Source organism: Cydia splendana, chromosome 19, assembly GCF_910591565.1.
Source record: "Cydia splendana chromosome 19, ilCydSple1.2, whole genome shotgun sequence".
In the NCBI taxonomy this organism is placed as follows: Eukaryota; Metazoa; Arthropoda; class Insecta; order Lepidoptera; family Tortricidae; genus Cydia; species Cydia splendana.
The window spans coordinates 14,528,493-14,542,937 of NC_085978.1; the positions used below are offsets into that span (position 1 = coordinate 14,528,493).

Genomic DNA, 14,445 nt, shown 5'->3' on the forward strand with positions numbered 1-14,445 from the left:
CATCTTTGTTTAATTGTTAAAGGAGACGGGGATTATTTGGGTAGTAATCTCTTTTTTTTTTTTTCAGCGAAGTCAACAACGAAGCATATTCTTAATATTGAACTTGGCTCTCACTTCACATTTATGTTTTTGATGGGTGAAACAACAATGGTTTAACACGTTCACAGTCCAGTGCCCCTTATATGGATCACGATGAACTATCTCCACACGTCCGTGCTCCACTTATGGGTCACTATAGCATGGACGTGAGATGAAAGTAATTTGCATGGACGTACGGGGAAATGGAAACATTTTGTATGGGGACTGTGAACGTGATAAATGCCACTTACCTAAGCAAAAAAAAAACTTTCAAGTAAGTAACAGATAGACTTAATGGTTACTAATGGGTCTAGACTACACGCAATGGCTTCGTGTTGTTGTATCTTTAGGTATTTAAAAAAGAGAAAACAAAATCTACCCTCAAATGGCGTCTTAAGCCAGTTGAGGTTAGATGAAAACATTACATGATCAAATAATGTAGGTTAAAGTCAGGTCGTTCAGTGACAGATCCAGGTGGTTTTGTATTTGGTTGGATAAATGTTATAACTACCCGAAAATGTACAAATTATTTGTTTACTTTTATTTAAGTACATACCTAAAGATACAGAGTATAGTTTAAGAATTGTTCAAGATGATCACACCACATTAAAAGAATGAAATCTAAAGGAGAGACGCTTCGCACACAGATTTTCGTAGGACCTACGAGGGGTGTTCAAAATATTCTCGGTATGAGAATGAAAACAAACAAGTACGAAAAGTTTGATATTTTTATTTTTCAATATACTCCCCCCCTATGTTCATACACTTAAGAGATCGATCAATTATTTTTTTTAATCCCTCATAAAAATATTTTTTATCTTTGGTGTAAAAATGCTCCTCCACTGCCGCCTTCAATTAGTGATTGCAATCCGGATTATTCGAAGTTCAAAAATCCGGATTTCGGAGCGTTTGAAAATCCGTTTTAAAATTCGGATTTTGAAAAGAAAAAACCGGTTTTTCGGATTTTTTCCCACCAGTACTAATTTGCTCAAAATTAATGCTAATGCTAATGCGAAATAAAAAGCGGTGCACATGAAGCGGTAACGCGGGAGAGCTATTGCCAGCCGGGCATTGCGCGTCGCGCACTCGCTCGCACCTGTATGCTTGCCCCGCGTCCGCTTTTTTTATTGGCGTAGCAGCCCAAGTAACAAAATTTGGTACTATAAAAGTCCTGAGAACGTTTTGGAGCGTGCTAATTAGTGTTCATGATTAGCACTATAATGGTGTTGTAAACGTTTACAAAACCCCAGATAGGCCCTAGTTTTATCACTGATTTATTCTATAAACATTACATAAAGGCTCTCACGGTGATAAATCAGCTCTATGGTTGAAATGTAAAAGTGACGAGAAACGCTCTTTAGTACTAAAATAGTGCTGTCTGCAACGTTTATGTCGCAATTTGGAATTATAAAAGTAACCAATGAAACATGTTTATAGTGCTATTTTGCACCGTAAACGATTCCAGTGATCTTTTTTATCATGATGATGCTTTTTCCTGACCGATTTCGGCCCCAGCGACTGTGTGCTCTGGACTAGGCAATTTTTAGCTCGTGTTATTAGAGTGTAGCTGATCCACTCTCTGATGCGCTCTTAGGTGGCTCACGTACCCTATCTTCTTGCTAAATACTCGAGCGCATTTTGGGCAGGTCAGCACACCACCTACATAGTTGTAGGAAATTGAGGTTGGCGGCCGCGAGCCTTAAGCTCATCACGTTTTTTGTCGAGCTCACTGCGGCGTTCCGTCTCAAAAATGTTAACTCTATCATTAATGAGGCGCCGCCATTCGGGCCGCTGCGCTGCCTTCCGCTCCCAGTCAGAGGGCTCAAGTTGGCATCTCTTCATATGTCTTTTCAGAACATCCTCATATCGTAAGTACTGGCCACCGCTTTTACGCTTACCATTCTGGAGTTCTGAAAAGAAGATACGCTTCGCCACTCTGTCTTCTGACATCCGAGACACGTGCCCACACCACCGCAGCTGCCGCCTCATCAGATACACCTCAATGCCTCCGACATTTGCGCGCCTCAGGACGTTTGTGTTTCTGACCCGGTCCGTCCATTTGATATTCATAATATCTCGGAGGCATTTAAGGTGGAATCTGTCAAGTGTACGTATATGCTTACGGTAAAGGACCCATGTCTCAGATGCGTACAGCAGGTTCGGCAGCACCGCTGCCATGTATACACTAATTTTAGTGGAGAGCTTCAGGTCATGGGAGCGAAATACCTTTGGCCGGAGTTTCCCGAACGCCACAGCTGCAGCACCAATTCTAGCATTTATTTCAGCATCTAGGTCGTACTTTGCTGTTATCGTGCTACCAAGATACCTGAACCTCTCCACCCGCTTCAACATCTCGTCACCGATACATACACTCGCATTTGGTTCGTTGTCAGGGACGTTGACCATGACTTCCGTCTTTTTGACATTTATTTTAAGACCAAATGTAGTGCAAGCATCATGAAGACTCGACATTAATCTTTGTAGACCTTCCGCTGAATTTGAGACAAAGCATAAATCATCCGCGTACATAATTTCTGTCATGACAGCATAGGATACTTTGGTACGGGATCTAAACCTTGAAATGTTGAAAAGTCCTCCATCCATGCGGAACCGAATGCCTATGCCTTCTGACAAGTTTTTCATAGACTCCCGAACAACAAATGCGAAATAAAGTGCAAACAGAGTCGGTGCAAGAACGCAGCCCTGCTTGACTCCGCATGAAACGGAGAAAAGCTCAGACTGTTCGCCGTTGATAGTAATGCAGGCCGCGTAGCCAAGATGCCAATCGCTTACGCTCCGTAGCGATCGAAACGCAACTGTCACTGTCGCACTAATATGGAAGAGTGATAGAGAGACATAAAGCTTTTCGTTGTCGAAGCGATAGCGATTGTAACCTTGGCTAGGCCGGCAGCACTTCATTTCATCATGTAGGAGTCGTAGTAGTTTCACAAACTTGTCAGGGCATCCAAGCTTTGTCAAAATTGTCCAGAGTGCTTCGCGGGGAACACTGTCGAAGGCTTTTTCAAGATCTACAAAACATAGGAACATAGGTTGAAGTTGCTCTCTGCTTTTTTCAAGCAGTTGGCGAACGGAGAAGATGGCTTCACATGTCCCCCTATCCGGCCTGAACCCAAATTGGGTTTCGGGTAGTATAGTTTCCGACAATGGCAGTAGGCGGTTGAGGAGTATTCTAGCGAACACTTTTTATCATACTTGCGTCGTGGGTGCCTAAAATATTAAATAAGTTAATTCGCCATTGTTTCTTAAAGTGACATTTGTATTTAGGTAATAAAAAGGATGTACTAAAAAGCATTTGTGGACCGTTACTATGCCGGTACATTGTACATGCGAAAATAATTGTATCGATAGAATCATTATGCTGATTTCAAATTTGACAATGCGCTCTCATAATTTTCATGTTTTTTAATTAAATTAAAATTAATAAAATAAGGACTTGTTCCAACTGTGGCTGCTATAGCACACATAGGCTCCAGCCGTGCCGCTAATGTGCTATTATGGCAGAAAATTGCAGCCATTTTTTAAGTTACGATTTAAGTTATTTAGCAACGTACTAGGTAACTTTTATGGTACTATATAGCACTATAGAAAAACTTTCATGACTTTTAGAGAACTCTTCTAGCCTTATAGCGATGTTAAGAGAGCTTTTAAAAAGCTAAAACGTTACGTAATGGTCGTGCAAAGTCCATTTATAGTGCAGATTGATCCTCTAATAGTGTTTACGATACTGCTACAATACTAGTACTATAAAAGTTACTTTGACGCATTATTAGTGCAAAATAGGTACATAAAAGCATCAGTAAAGTCGTCTATAGTATTAAATAGTACCATAATCGCTTTTTGCATATCTATTACAGTGCAAGTGCAGCACTTTAAAGATTCTTTTGTATGATCCTATACGCGTTCTAAGAGCTAAATTATAGTACTTAAAAGGTCTTTAATCTTATAGAAACAAAACGCTTTGTTAAAAACCTTTATAGTACAAGCAGTCACAATGGTTACCATTATAGGCCTACTATATCACTGTTTGGTGATAAAATGCCTTAGTTATAGAACCTTTTGTTACTTGGGAGTGTACGTATGTATTTTGTTTTTATTATTTTTTAAAGATTTTGTTATTGGCGTAGCAGTGTACGCATTCTGTTTTTTTTATTTTTAATAAAAACAACTTAATTTGATTATTTGTTTCACTTTGCCTTTATGCCACATATTCCTTTCTTAAAATCCGGATTGAATCCGAACTTCGGATTTCGGTCAAACCAAAATCCGAAAATCCGGATTTGAAAAATGTTCACGGATTTGCAATCGCTACCTTCAATGCTTCATCGTCAGAAAATTTATTTCCACGCAGATCCTTTTTAAGATTGGGGAACAAAAAGAAGTCGCTGGGGGCTAAGTCCGGGCTATACGGTGGGTGAGTAACAGTTTCAAACCCACATTCAACAATAGCTGCCTTGGCAATATGAGCAGTATGGACGGGGGCGTTATCATGCAGAAGCAGAACACCTTTGGTTAACTTTCCTCGCCTCTTTTCTTTGATTGCATCCTTTAACTGACGTAGAATATTAGCGTAGTACTGTCCTGTGATACTGACACCTTTTTCTTTATAGTCGATTAGTAATACTCCTTCACAATCCCAAAATATCGTGGCCATGACCTTGCCAGCTGAAGGCATGACCTTGAATTTCTTGGGATGAGCTGAACCCTTAATGTGCCACTGCATGGACTCTTGTTTACTCTCTGGGTCATAATGATGAACCCAGGTTTCATCTCCAGTAACTATTCTTTGCAGCACCTCATCAGGATTTTCACCGCACAGGTCAATAAAATCGGAACAACAAGCAACACGCATGTCTTTTTGAAGCCGAGTCAGCATTCGCGGAACCCATCTTGCACTTACTTTTGACATATTAAGATGGTCATGGATAATATCATGTACGGTACCAATAGAGAGATTGGTTACTTGAGCTATAGATTTTACTTTCACTCGACCATCTTCTAATATAAGTTTTTCCACTTTATCTATATTTTCTTGTGAAGTAGCTACTACAGGCCGGCCAGGTCTAGGGTCATCTTCAATACTCTCCCTTCCACGTTTAAACTCGCTTGACCACTTTTGAATGGTAGATAAAGAAGGAGCAGACTCGCGGTAAACACAATCCATTTCCTCTTTTATGGTTTTTTGATTTTTACCCTGTTTTGTCAAGAATTTTATGACGCATCGATGTTCTAATTTTGTTAACATTGTCAATTCGCACATGATGTCCGTGTTTGTTCAGCAATTGCAGAAAAACAAAAGAACATCTCGGTTCGAATTATACTTTTTTTTAATGTCAACGAATAAACCTTAGCGGCCAGTAACGAAAGAAATTTTAGAAGAGGTTGTAAGATATCAATACCGAGAATATTTTGAACGCCCCTCGTATTTTTTTTTCCTACATGGACCCTCCTGTTGACATCTCTATTGCACTCGCATTATTACATATATGGCTGTCAAGCTCGCACAGTGACATTGACAACCGGCATCATGGGCAGGACAGCAATATACTCGTAATCATGCGCGTGCTATAGAGATAGCAACAAGCGGTTCAGTGTACGAAAATCTATATGAAAAGCGTATCTGCTTTATACACGGTGGCTAAAAAATAACTGCATTCCCGTTGCCAAGGAGGCTTTGGGATTATACTGAGTAACTTTTACTATGGGACCAACCCCGAAATCCCTCAAAAATTCCTGAAAATTTACCCTTCCATAGAAAATGGACCCGCCAAAATTTTTTTCGCAATTTCGTGGTTGGTCCCATAGTAAAAGTTGCTCAGTATAATCCCAAAACCTCCCTGGCAACGGGAACGCAGTTATTTTTTAGCCACCGTGTATAGGAACGTTATTTTCAATTAATATTTTGGTATTTATCTGCACGTGTTACTTAATGATCAATCATGCGAGTTTAATTGGTTTAAAAGTAATTTCAAGTTAAGACGCCGGCAACGAACTTTAATAGGATCAACATTTTGTCAAGAATAACAACCTGCTTACTTGAAATATAATAATGTGACGTCTAACTGTGAATATGAATTATTATTTTGACTGACTGCGAACATGTTATAACTACTCGATTTTTAGAAGATAAAGTTCCAGATGCATGCTTTTAAGAAATTTTAAAGTAGTGTCTGACCGCAACAAAAACGAATTGGGTACCGAACTACCGAAAGATTTTTTGGCGAAATCGGAAGTTCGGTTTTGCTCTAGTTTCGGCCGAAACCGAATATTGTAAGATTTGTAAGTTTCGGCGTCGCCGCAGGTTAGGTAGTTATTTGGCCGAAATCCAACCTTCGACCAAAAATGATTTTCATGCCGAAACCTGCCGAAATCGAAACTTCGTCGAAGACTATTAATTCCTATCTATACTATAAGTCGAGTTCCACTTTTTTGAACGTTATAGTAGTAAGTATTATTTATTGTTGTAAGTCTGATTTTCGAATTTTCTTTGTGTTAAATATGTGTACGTCGCAATATAGATAGACGAAATTATCTATCAATATCAACAATCACGTCAAAACGATAAAACCCAAAAACTTACGCGAGATAGCGCGGTGACGAATCTTATCAACTTTTTATCTTTATCATGAGCACATTCAATGGCTAAAGGTATAGGCAGTGGCGTGCACTTCATAAAGGCAAAAAGGCACTGCCTACCCTACTATAATTCCGATGTCTATCCTCTTAAACTACTTAATTTAATTTATACTTGATCGTACTATCAGTAATCGATATAACTTAAAACATTCTAAAAATTAATAAGCGCTCCATCTACCGGTTAAGCTTTGTCATCAAGTCATCATCTATAATAATTCTACGCGACGAAGTTTACACCACGCGGCACTAGCGCCGCTACGTGCCTTGCACGGCAAAGACAGAAAACATTTCCGTCTAAATCTTTCTATGTGTGCCTCTCCGTGAGTTGTCGTTACGCGGTTACAGTGTAGTGGGCCTTCCTATAAGTACGAGCACACAATTATACAAGTAACGCACACATTTAGACGCAATAGGCAGTGTCTTTCGTACCAAACCTAAACGAATGACGCCCGAAAGTTTCCGAATAGTTCCGATGTTTACGTGACTATTTTAAAAAGTAGCATTTGCTATGGTAATTTAGTGCAAATACGAGACTATTTTTTTATTCGTTTACAGTATTTGGTTAAGTTTATTTACATTTTTTATTCGGTCGCCATTGTTTGTTTGTTTTGGTGAGTTTATGAGATAACAGTTAACAGTTGCCGGAAATTATAAAGTGCGATTAGTGAAAAAATGGATAATTTTAACTGTGAAAGTTGTGGTGGGTGTGTGTGTGCGCAAACTATTAAAAATGATGCGTTTTCGAAGCTTTCGTTTAGCCAAAAAAAGAAGTAATTGAAAAGACTCGACAACAAAATGAAAACCATCACGCAATTTTTTTGGTGAGTTAGTAGCTCTCATTTTTTAAGGTTCCGTACCCAAAGGGTAAAACGGGACTCTATTACTAAGACTCTGCTGTCCTTCCGTCCGTCCGTCTGTCATCAGGCTGTATCTCACGAACCGTGATAGCTAGACAGTTGAAATTTTCACAGATGTATTTCTGTTGCCGCTATAACAACAAACACTAAAAACAGAATAAAATAAAGATTTAAGTGGGGCTCCCATACAACAAACGTGATTTTTGACCGAAGTTAAGCAACGTAGGGCGGGGTCAGTACTTGGATGGGTGACCGTTTTTTTTTTTGCCTTTTTTTGCATTATGGTACGGAACCCTTCGTGCGCGAGTCCGACGCGCACTTGCCCGGTTTTCTGATATAATTTTGCCTACCCAGTCCCAAATCTCTGTGCACGCCACTGGGTATAGGTACATATAATACCAGCGTTTTAACATTAAACATTAAACCGGTCAAGTGCGAGTCGGACTCGCGTTCCAAGGGTTCCGTACATAAATCCGACTCACGCTTGACTGCACATTTCTAATAGGTTTTCCTGTCATCTATATGTAAAGTACTATTTTGAGTATTTTTTTTCAAAATTTTAGACCCAGTAGTTTCAGAGATAAAGGGGGGGGGGGGGGGAATGGTCGGACAGACAGAAAGACGCACGAGTGATCCTATAAGGGTTCCGTTTTTCCTTTTAAGTACGGAACCCTAAAAATGCCATAAAGTGTACATGAAAATACCTTTTTATAAAATCCTAATGACCTAAATATTGAGTCATTCGAGGCATAATATCGATGATCGATTTCCTACGTACGTGCTAAAGGTAGTTTTTTGGTATTTGTTTTTATTTGCTACATGGTATGACTAGGTGGACGGCCAAGCGCACAAATGCGTCTATTCTTTCCCAACTGGTCATCAAAACACGTTTGTCCACCATCTGCCGACATCGGTTGCTGGCATACTTTGGCCATGTAATGCGAAGAGGAGCTGAGAGTCTCGAGAAACTGGTTGTGATTGGTGGAGTGGAAGGCAAGCGAGGTCGCGGTCGCTCGCCAACCAGGAGGCCTGACCAAGTCAGAGAAGCCACTTCCTCGAGCAAACTCGAGACCGATGGAGACAGCTGATCAAGGATGTGAAACATAGTGATCACGATCCTCAGGAATGAGGGAACGACTGAAGAGAGAGATGACTAGGTACTGTTACAATGAAAATAAACATGGAAAATTCAAAAATGTTTGGTGTATTGAGACTTCAGTACTGGAATATTCATGATCACGAAAAAAATTAGATATTAATTCTTATCTGTGACGTTTTCAACCAAAAGGTACAACATTGTCGGTTGTCGATAAGGTTGAGTTCAAACTGAAGCTATATGGAAACAGCGCCTTATTGACAACCGACAATAAGTACCCTTTTGATTGAGAATGGCACATCTATAGATATCATTTACTGGCAAGGAAAAATCAGACGACTTAGCCATATCCATCCAAAGCCATCCATCAACATATCTGAATGTATTCCGTAACCACAGATACCGGTGCTGAATTTCTGTTGCTGAACTTCAGCCTGAGACCCGTTAAGAAAGAGATGGCATTATGGCTACAGACCTTGGTAAGAGTAAGCGAGAATAGGTCAGGTGTCCCGTATCGAGACGTGCCTGGATTGGATAATCGTGAATTTGAACGAGAGAGACATAATTCAACAATGTTTGGACGGGATTGAGATTTTACTTATGCGGATACAAAGGAGAATGCTAATTAGAGAATCCGATTGTTTTTGAGCTCTTTATGTATCAAGCTTTGCCTAGTTCTTTTAAACACCGCTTTTAGTTTTTAAATAATAAGATAAATTCTACAATTTTAATGTAAAATATCATTAATTAAAAAAATAAAATTAAGTACTTACTCTTGAAAATGGTAACAATTTTCAACCAATATATTAAAACATTTAACTCTGAAGAACCTTGGAACAATAATGATTTTATCAAATTTTTTATACAATACCTAAATCAACGCGTTTCTTTTTCAAAAAAAAAATCCGGTACCTAAAACTTCCTAAATTATCACCAATTACCGAAAGCAAGGTAATGATCTAACGATAAAACGCACATTGTAGTATGATGACGCAACGTGGACGCAACCCATACATAGCGAACTTGAAACACTCGACCTCGCTCGTGATTCAGAGATGTGACTCACGCACTTGCGTTTCCTAGTCTGCACTTTATGGGCAGTCCTAATGTTTAGATAGATCTAATAAAATAAACACTTTAATTGTCATTCCAATATCGAAGGTGACAGTTAGATCTGGGCCCAATGAATAGATTTTTAGTGCAATGCCTCCTTTTGCCCAAAAACAGTTATTCTCCTCTACAAGTAGCGTTTCTTAACCAATTTATAAAATTTGGTAAGCAGATTCGATAATTGTATAGATTTTTTTATGCCGATTCAATTTTTGGGAAAATTTTCAAGCCATGGGATTTCGTGGGCTCTACTCTACAGCTCAGTCTCTAGTTTTCAAACTAAGAAAAATTCACGTATTTGTAAACAACTATCCAATGCCACGCATGCGTAAGGATGGATTGGGAACCATTTCGAAGGCGGTGACGCGTGTCCAAAGAATAACTACGGTTTTGTGTTCACTTCCCATGACTGTTGAATGTAATAGTTATGTATTCGGCTGTTTTGAGATTGACATTATTTATTGTAGAAAAAAAACCGTACTAGGATTAAATTTAAGAATTTGGTTAGTTACATTTTGAACAGGCACTTTTATTAATTCTAGAGAATTTTTGTAATGAAAATGTGCCCATGAAAAATGAAAAAAATTTTTTAATATCTACTGTTAAAAATATTAATTTGCAAAGGTTAGGATCTCCCAGTAGGTACCTACAGAATTTCCTACTTATGGCAGTATGCGAACCTTAAAAAGTTAAATAGCCTGACTTTTCATGACAAAACCTGAAAAAATAAATACAGTTTCCATACCAATGGAATTATATGCTTAAATATAGCATTCCAACACCAATCTGAATGAGTAAAGGTTGCTCCACCTCCTCAAGTTAATCTACAAGAACTAAACTTTTCAATTAGTTAAAAATGTCAACAAATATTATTTTCCTAACTTAGTTAAACTCCTCTTGCACTGGCCAAACACTGTATATCAACAATTAGGTAGCACAAGAATTTGCTTTCACTCTGTTCACACACTATTTAATTTACGGCTAATTAATAGTCTCTCAATAGAAGTGTGAGATTTTCTCCAGCTATTAACAAGATATAGATGACAGATGATACCATATATCAGTGTCATGAAAGTAATTAGGTGTGACAGACATTATCATAGCTTCTTGACATTTCGTTTTATGAAGTGGTTCATACCATATTGATACTAACAATTACATTGTTTGATTAAGTAGTATTTATGGCTATATTTACTTAATAAAAAAAATTATATTCATTCTTAATGAATGGTCTATGTCACTCTATGTTAAGAAAACAGTTTGAAAATTTTAATAGTGTAAATTAAATATTGCAATGTAAAAATTTTAAGTTTTTGTTATTAAGTAGAAATAATCAATTAATGTAAACAAATCTGTTTACCTTATAAGTCCATAATCGAATTTGTTTTCACAGGTTAATAACATTTTAGGAAACAAATTGGTTTATTTTATGTGTTATATACTTTTGCATGACTGGCAACTAACGTGCTTACGTGAAACTGTCTTGTTTATCTATAAAGTTTTTTATTTGTTCATAGCCTTATTTCAGAATATTTTTTTTTTATACTATATCTACAGTTTCCTTTACCTACATTCTACGATAACCGATTCTGTGTGCCTTTGGGCAAAGGCCTACCCCATTCTTCTCCACTCTTCCTTATTTTGAACTAATCTGGTCCATCTATAAAGTTAATACGTATCAAATTGCAAAACACTGCTAAAGAAAAAAATGATACACTCACCCATAAATCCTATTAATGCTAGCACACTCATGGTTCCCCCGTAATAAGAAGAAGTTCTCCGGATATTTGATCTTGTATGCTAGCAACAGGCAGATGGTCTCCAGCGACTGCTTCCCACGGTCCACGTAGTCTCCGAGGAACAGGTAGTTGGACTCGGGCGGGAAGCCTCCGTATTCAAAGAGCCGGAGCAAGTCATAGTACTGTCCGTGGATGTCACCTGTGGGAGAGTGTTGAGTTGAGACTAGATGGATACGAGTTTTAAAGTCTCAAGTTATAGGCATAGTTGAATAGATGCACGGTGACAAATTTGGTGTTGTGATCATTTTGACCTATAACAACATTGCAACAAACTGGGTATAACAACATAATTTTGAGGTCCTGTTCTGGTTTAATATCAATATTTTACATGGCGGGAAAAAGTTGATAAATGGCGAGAAAAAAATTGAAGAAATTTGATCTTTATGTAATTTTATTTTCAGTTCAAATTTCTTCAATAAAATATCTCGAGTTATCACTTCTTCCCACCGTGTACGGATTTAATCTTGGTTACAGTGAGTGTTGGTTATAACAACTATAATTCCTTGGTCCCTTCATTTCATTATAAATGGGTTTGACTGTAGTAAGTTTAAACCTTGGTTGTGATGTACCATAGCGATGTATAAAATGCTAAAAGGTGAATAGAAAATGTTAAAGAAACTCAAACCTAACATTAAACAATTGTATGGATAAATATTAGGCATTGATTGGAATAATTAAATCAATATAAAATGCACATGGTGTTATATGTTATTGTTTACACTTGTATAATGAATAATTTGGCTCAACAACTAAAACTCACAAAATAGGTAATTAAATAAATTTTTAGCATTACATGATTGCTTTTTCAATGGGTTTACAATTTATAATAATAAAATGCTGTTATAAACATATAGAAAACAAGGAAACTTTGTTGGAAAAACCATAACATATACAATACCTACTAAAAACATATAAATGAAAGTAAATATTTACTTTAATAACATCAAATAATGCGATATTATAAATGAGTATCAATGATTTTGTATTTTTTGTATCATTGAACAAACTATTCCAGAAATTTATAAGTAATGTTCATGTCAATTCAAATTTGTTAAACCAAAACTTTTATTAGATCAATTTGATAAGCACTCTATGCAGAAGAGTAATATCTCAGAAAGAGTTATGCACTTTTTTATTCACTGGATTAAAATTCAAATATTCTTCACCTGTAACTGATTTTATAAAATGACTAGTGAAAAAAAAAGTACCTACAACTTCCCTTCTATCAAAAGTAAACAGTAATGTTGTATTATTGATGAAAACGAAATATTAACTCAGAGCAGCCATTGGGAAAGTATAGTTTATGAAAGTAGAAACTATAATGCTATTACGCTAGAGTTTGCCGATCAAACTATACATGGTTTTGTTTATGAAAACGCTTTACTCACCGCATATTTTTAGAGGGGCTTCCAATTCAAGTAATATGGGCTGTGATAAGAATATTTCCCGCGATTTTAAGCATAGCCCTTTGATCTCGATTTCCGTTAACTGTACATTCATGCCAGGCTTCTCGCCCCGGACTGAAAACAATAACCAAATATAAACACGGAACCATTTTAGTTAAATAACACGAAATACACTGCACTTTCACACACAATCCGTTAAAGAAATACACACTAATTGTTTATCACTTTATATTTACGAAAAACACTGACGGTTTCATTTATTTCCTGGTATATCAACATTACCTTTTAGTAATTTTTTTATGACATTGTCGATGTTTAACTCATCTGTGTCTCTGTCTGCCATCGGATAGAATGTTTGTGCACGGAATATGACTAAATATTACAAGTAAAGAAAGGAAGATTGTAAAGATTTTTGCCGATTTATGAAAGGTACAACCTATTTCAGTTCTCGGCTTAAATGAGTTCCAATGGCGGAGACATCACTCACACACGCAAACAAAAGAAACACATCATCAGTGTTCCCAGCGACAAAAATGTCAACTCCCGATACTGAATAAAAAAATCTAATTTTGCTAAAGGTTAGTTTAAAATCAAATCATATGTTTACGATGTAACAGTGTTTTTTGCTTAAAAATTGAGACGAAAGACTCATCTATTTTTTGATTAAGCGTTTATTGAGGTTTTCCTGTCATTTATTCCAAAATTTTTAATTTAAGGTAATATTCAAATCTACACTTGTATTCTTAATGTCAATAGAATAGTTGACTATACTTTGTACCAAAATAATAATTGCTTCCGATGAGAATGAATCACTCTTTTACAATCGTTTTTAGCCTAATATTACCCATATGTCGGGTAAAATTCAGCTCTGGTATCACTAATTATTATTAGTGTTGCAGCTGTAAAAAAATTAAATAGTCGGCAGTGTTGCCGTAAAAGATCCAAGCATTCGACTATGATTCAAACCCATGAATCTAGTATTTTAACTGGATCTGGCATGAGTGGTGGGGATAACTGACAGAACGGGATAGTTTTATGTCACTTGTCGCTATTACTGTTTGTCCTTGTCACAGCTCACTTTATTTGTTCCCCACCTTTTAAAAGGGTGGGATACAAACAAGTGCGTATACGTCAACTTGTTGTGAACCATGTGAATAGTGCAAAGATTTTAAGGAAAAATATGGAAATCCGTGTTTTGTGTGCATGTATTTGAACTTAAGAATTAAAAAAATATGTTAAGCCCCCTCCACACTCGTACGCGAATCGCGGCGCGAAGCCGCGAACGTGAGTGTGGAGTCGATTTTCGCAGACAGCGAAATCGACTCCACACTCGCGTTCGCGGCTTCGCCCGCGATTCACGCACATAGTCTGAAGTGGGCTTTAAATTGCTCAATTTTGTGTTGTACAAGTGACTGTCGGCAAAAACAGGACAACGTAACTTTTCA

At 37.3% G+C, this 14,445-nt stretch overlaps 1 protein-coding gene across 1 annotated transcript in view; it reads right to left on the reverse strand.

Moving 5' to 3' along the window:
• LOC134800075 (serine/threonine-protein phosphatase alpha-2 isoform) overlaps positions 1-13,518 on the reverse strand; it is an 82,525-nt gene extending 69,007 nt beyond the window's left edge. Inside the window, exons 1-3 of the mRNA XM_063772541.1 lie at positions 13,283-13,518; positions 12,983-13,114; positions 11,517-11,733 (exon numbers count right to left, since the gene is read on the reverse strand). Coding sequence (XP_063628611.1) covers positions 11,517-11,733; positions 12,983-13,114; positions 13,283-13,343 — 410 coding nt within the window. The 5' untranslated portion in view covers positions 13,344-13,518. The remainder of the gene's footprint in view (positions 1-11,516; positions 11,734-12,982; positions 13,115-13,282) is intronic.
• Between the last annotated feature and the right edge of the window lie 927 nt (positions 13,519-14,445).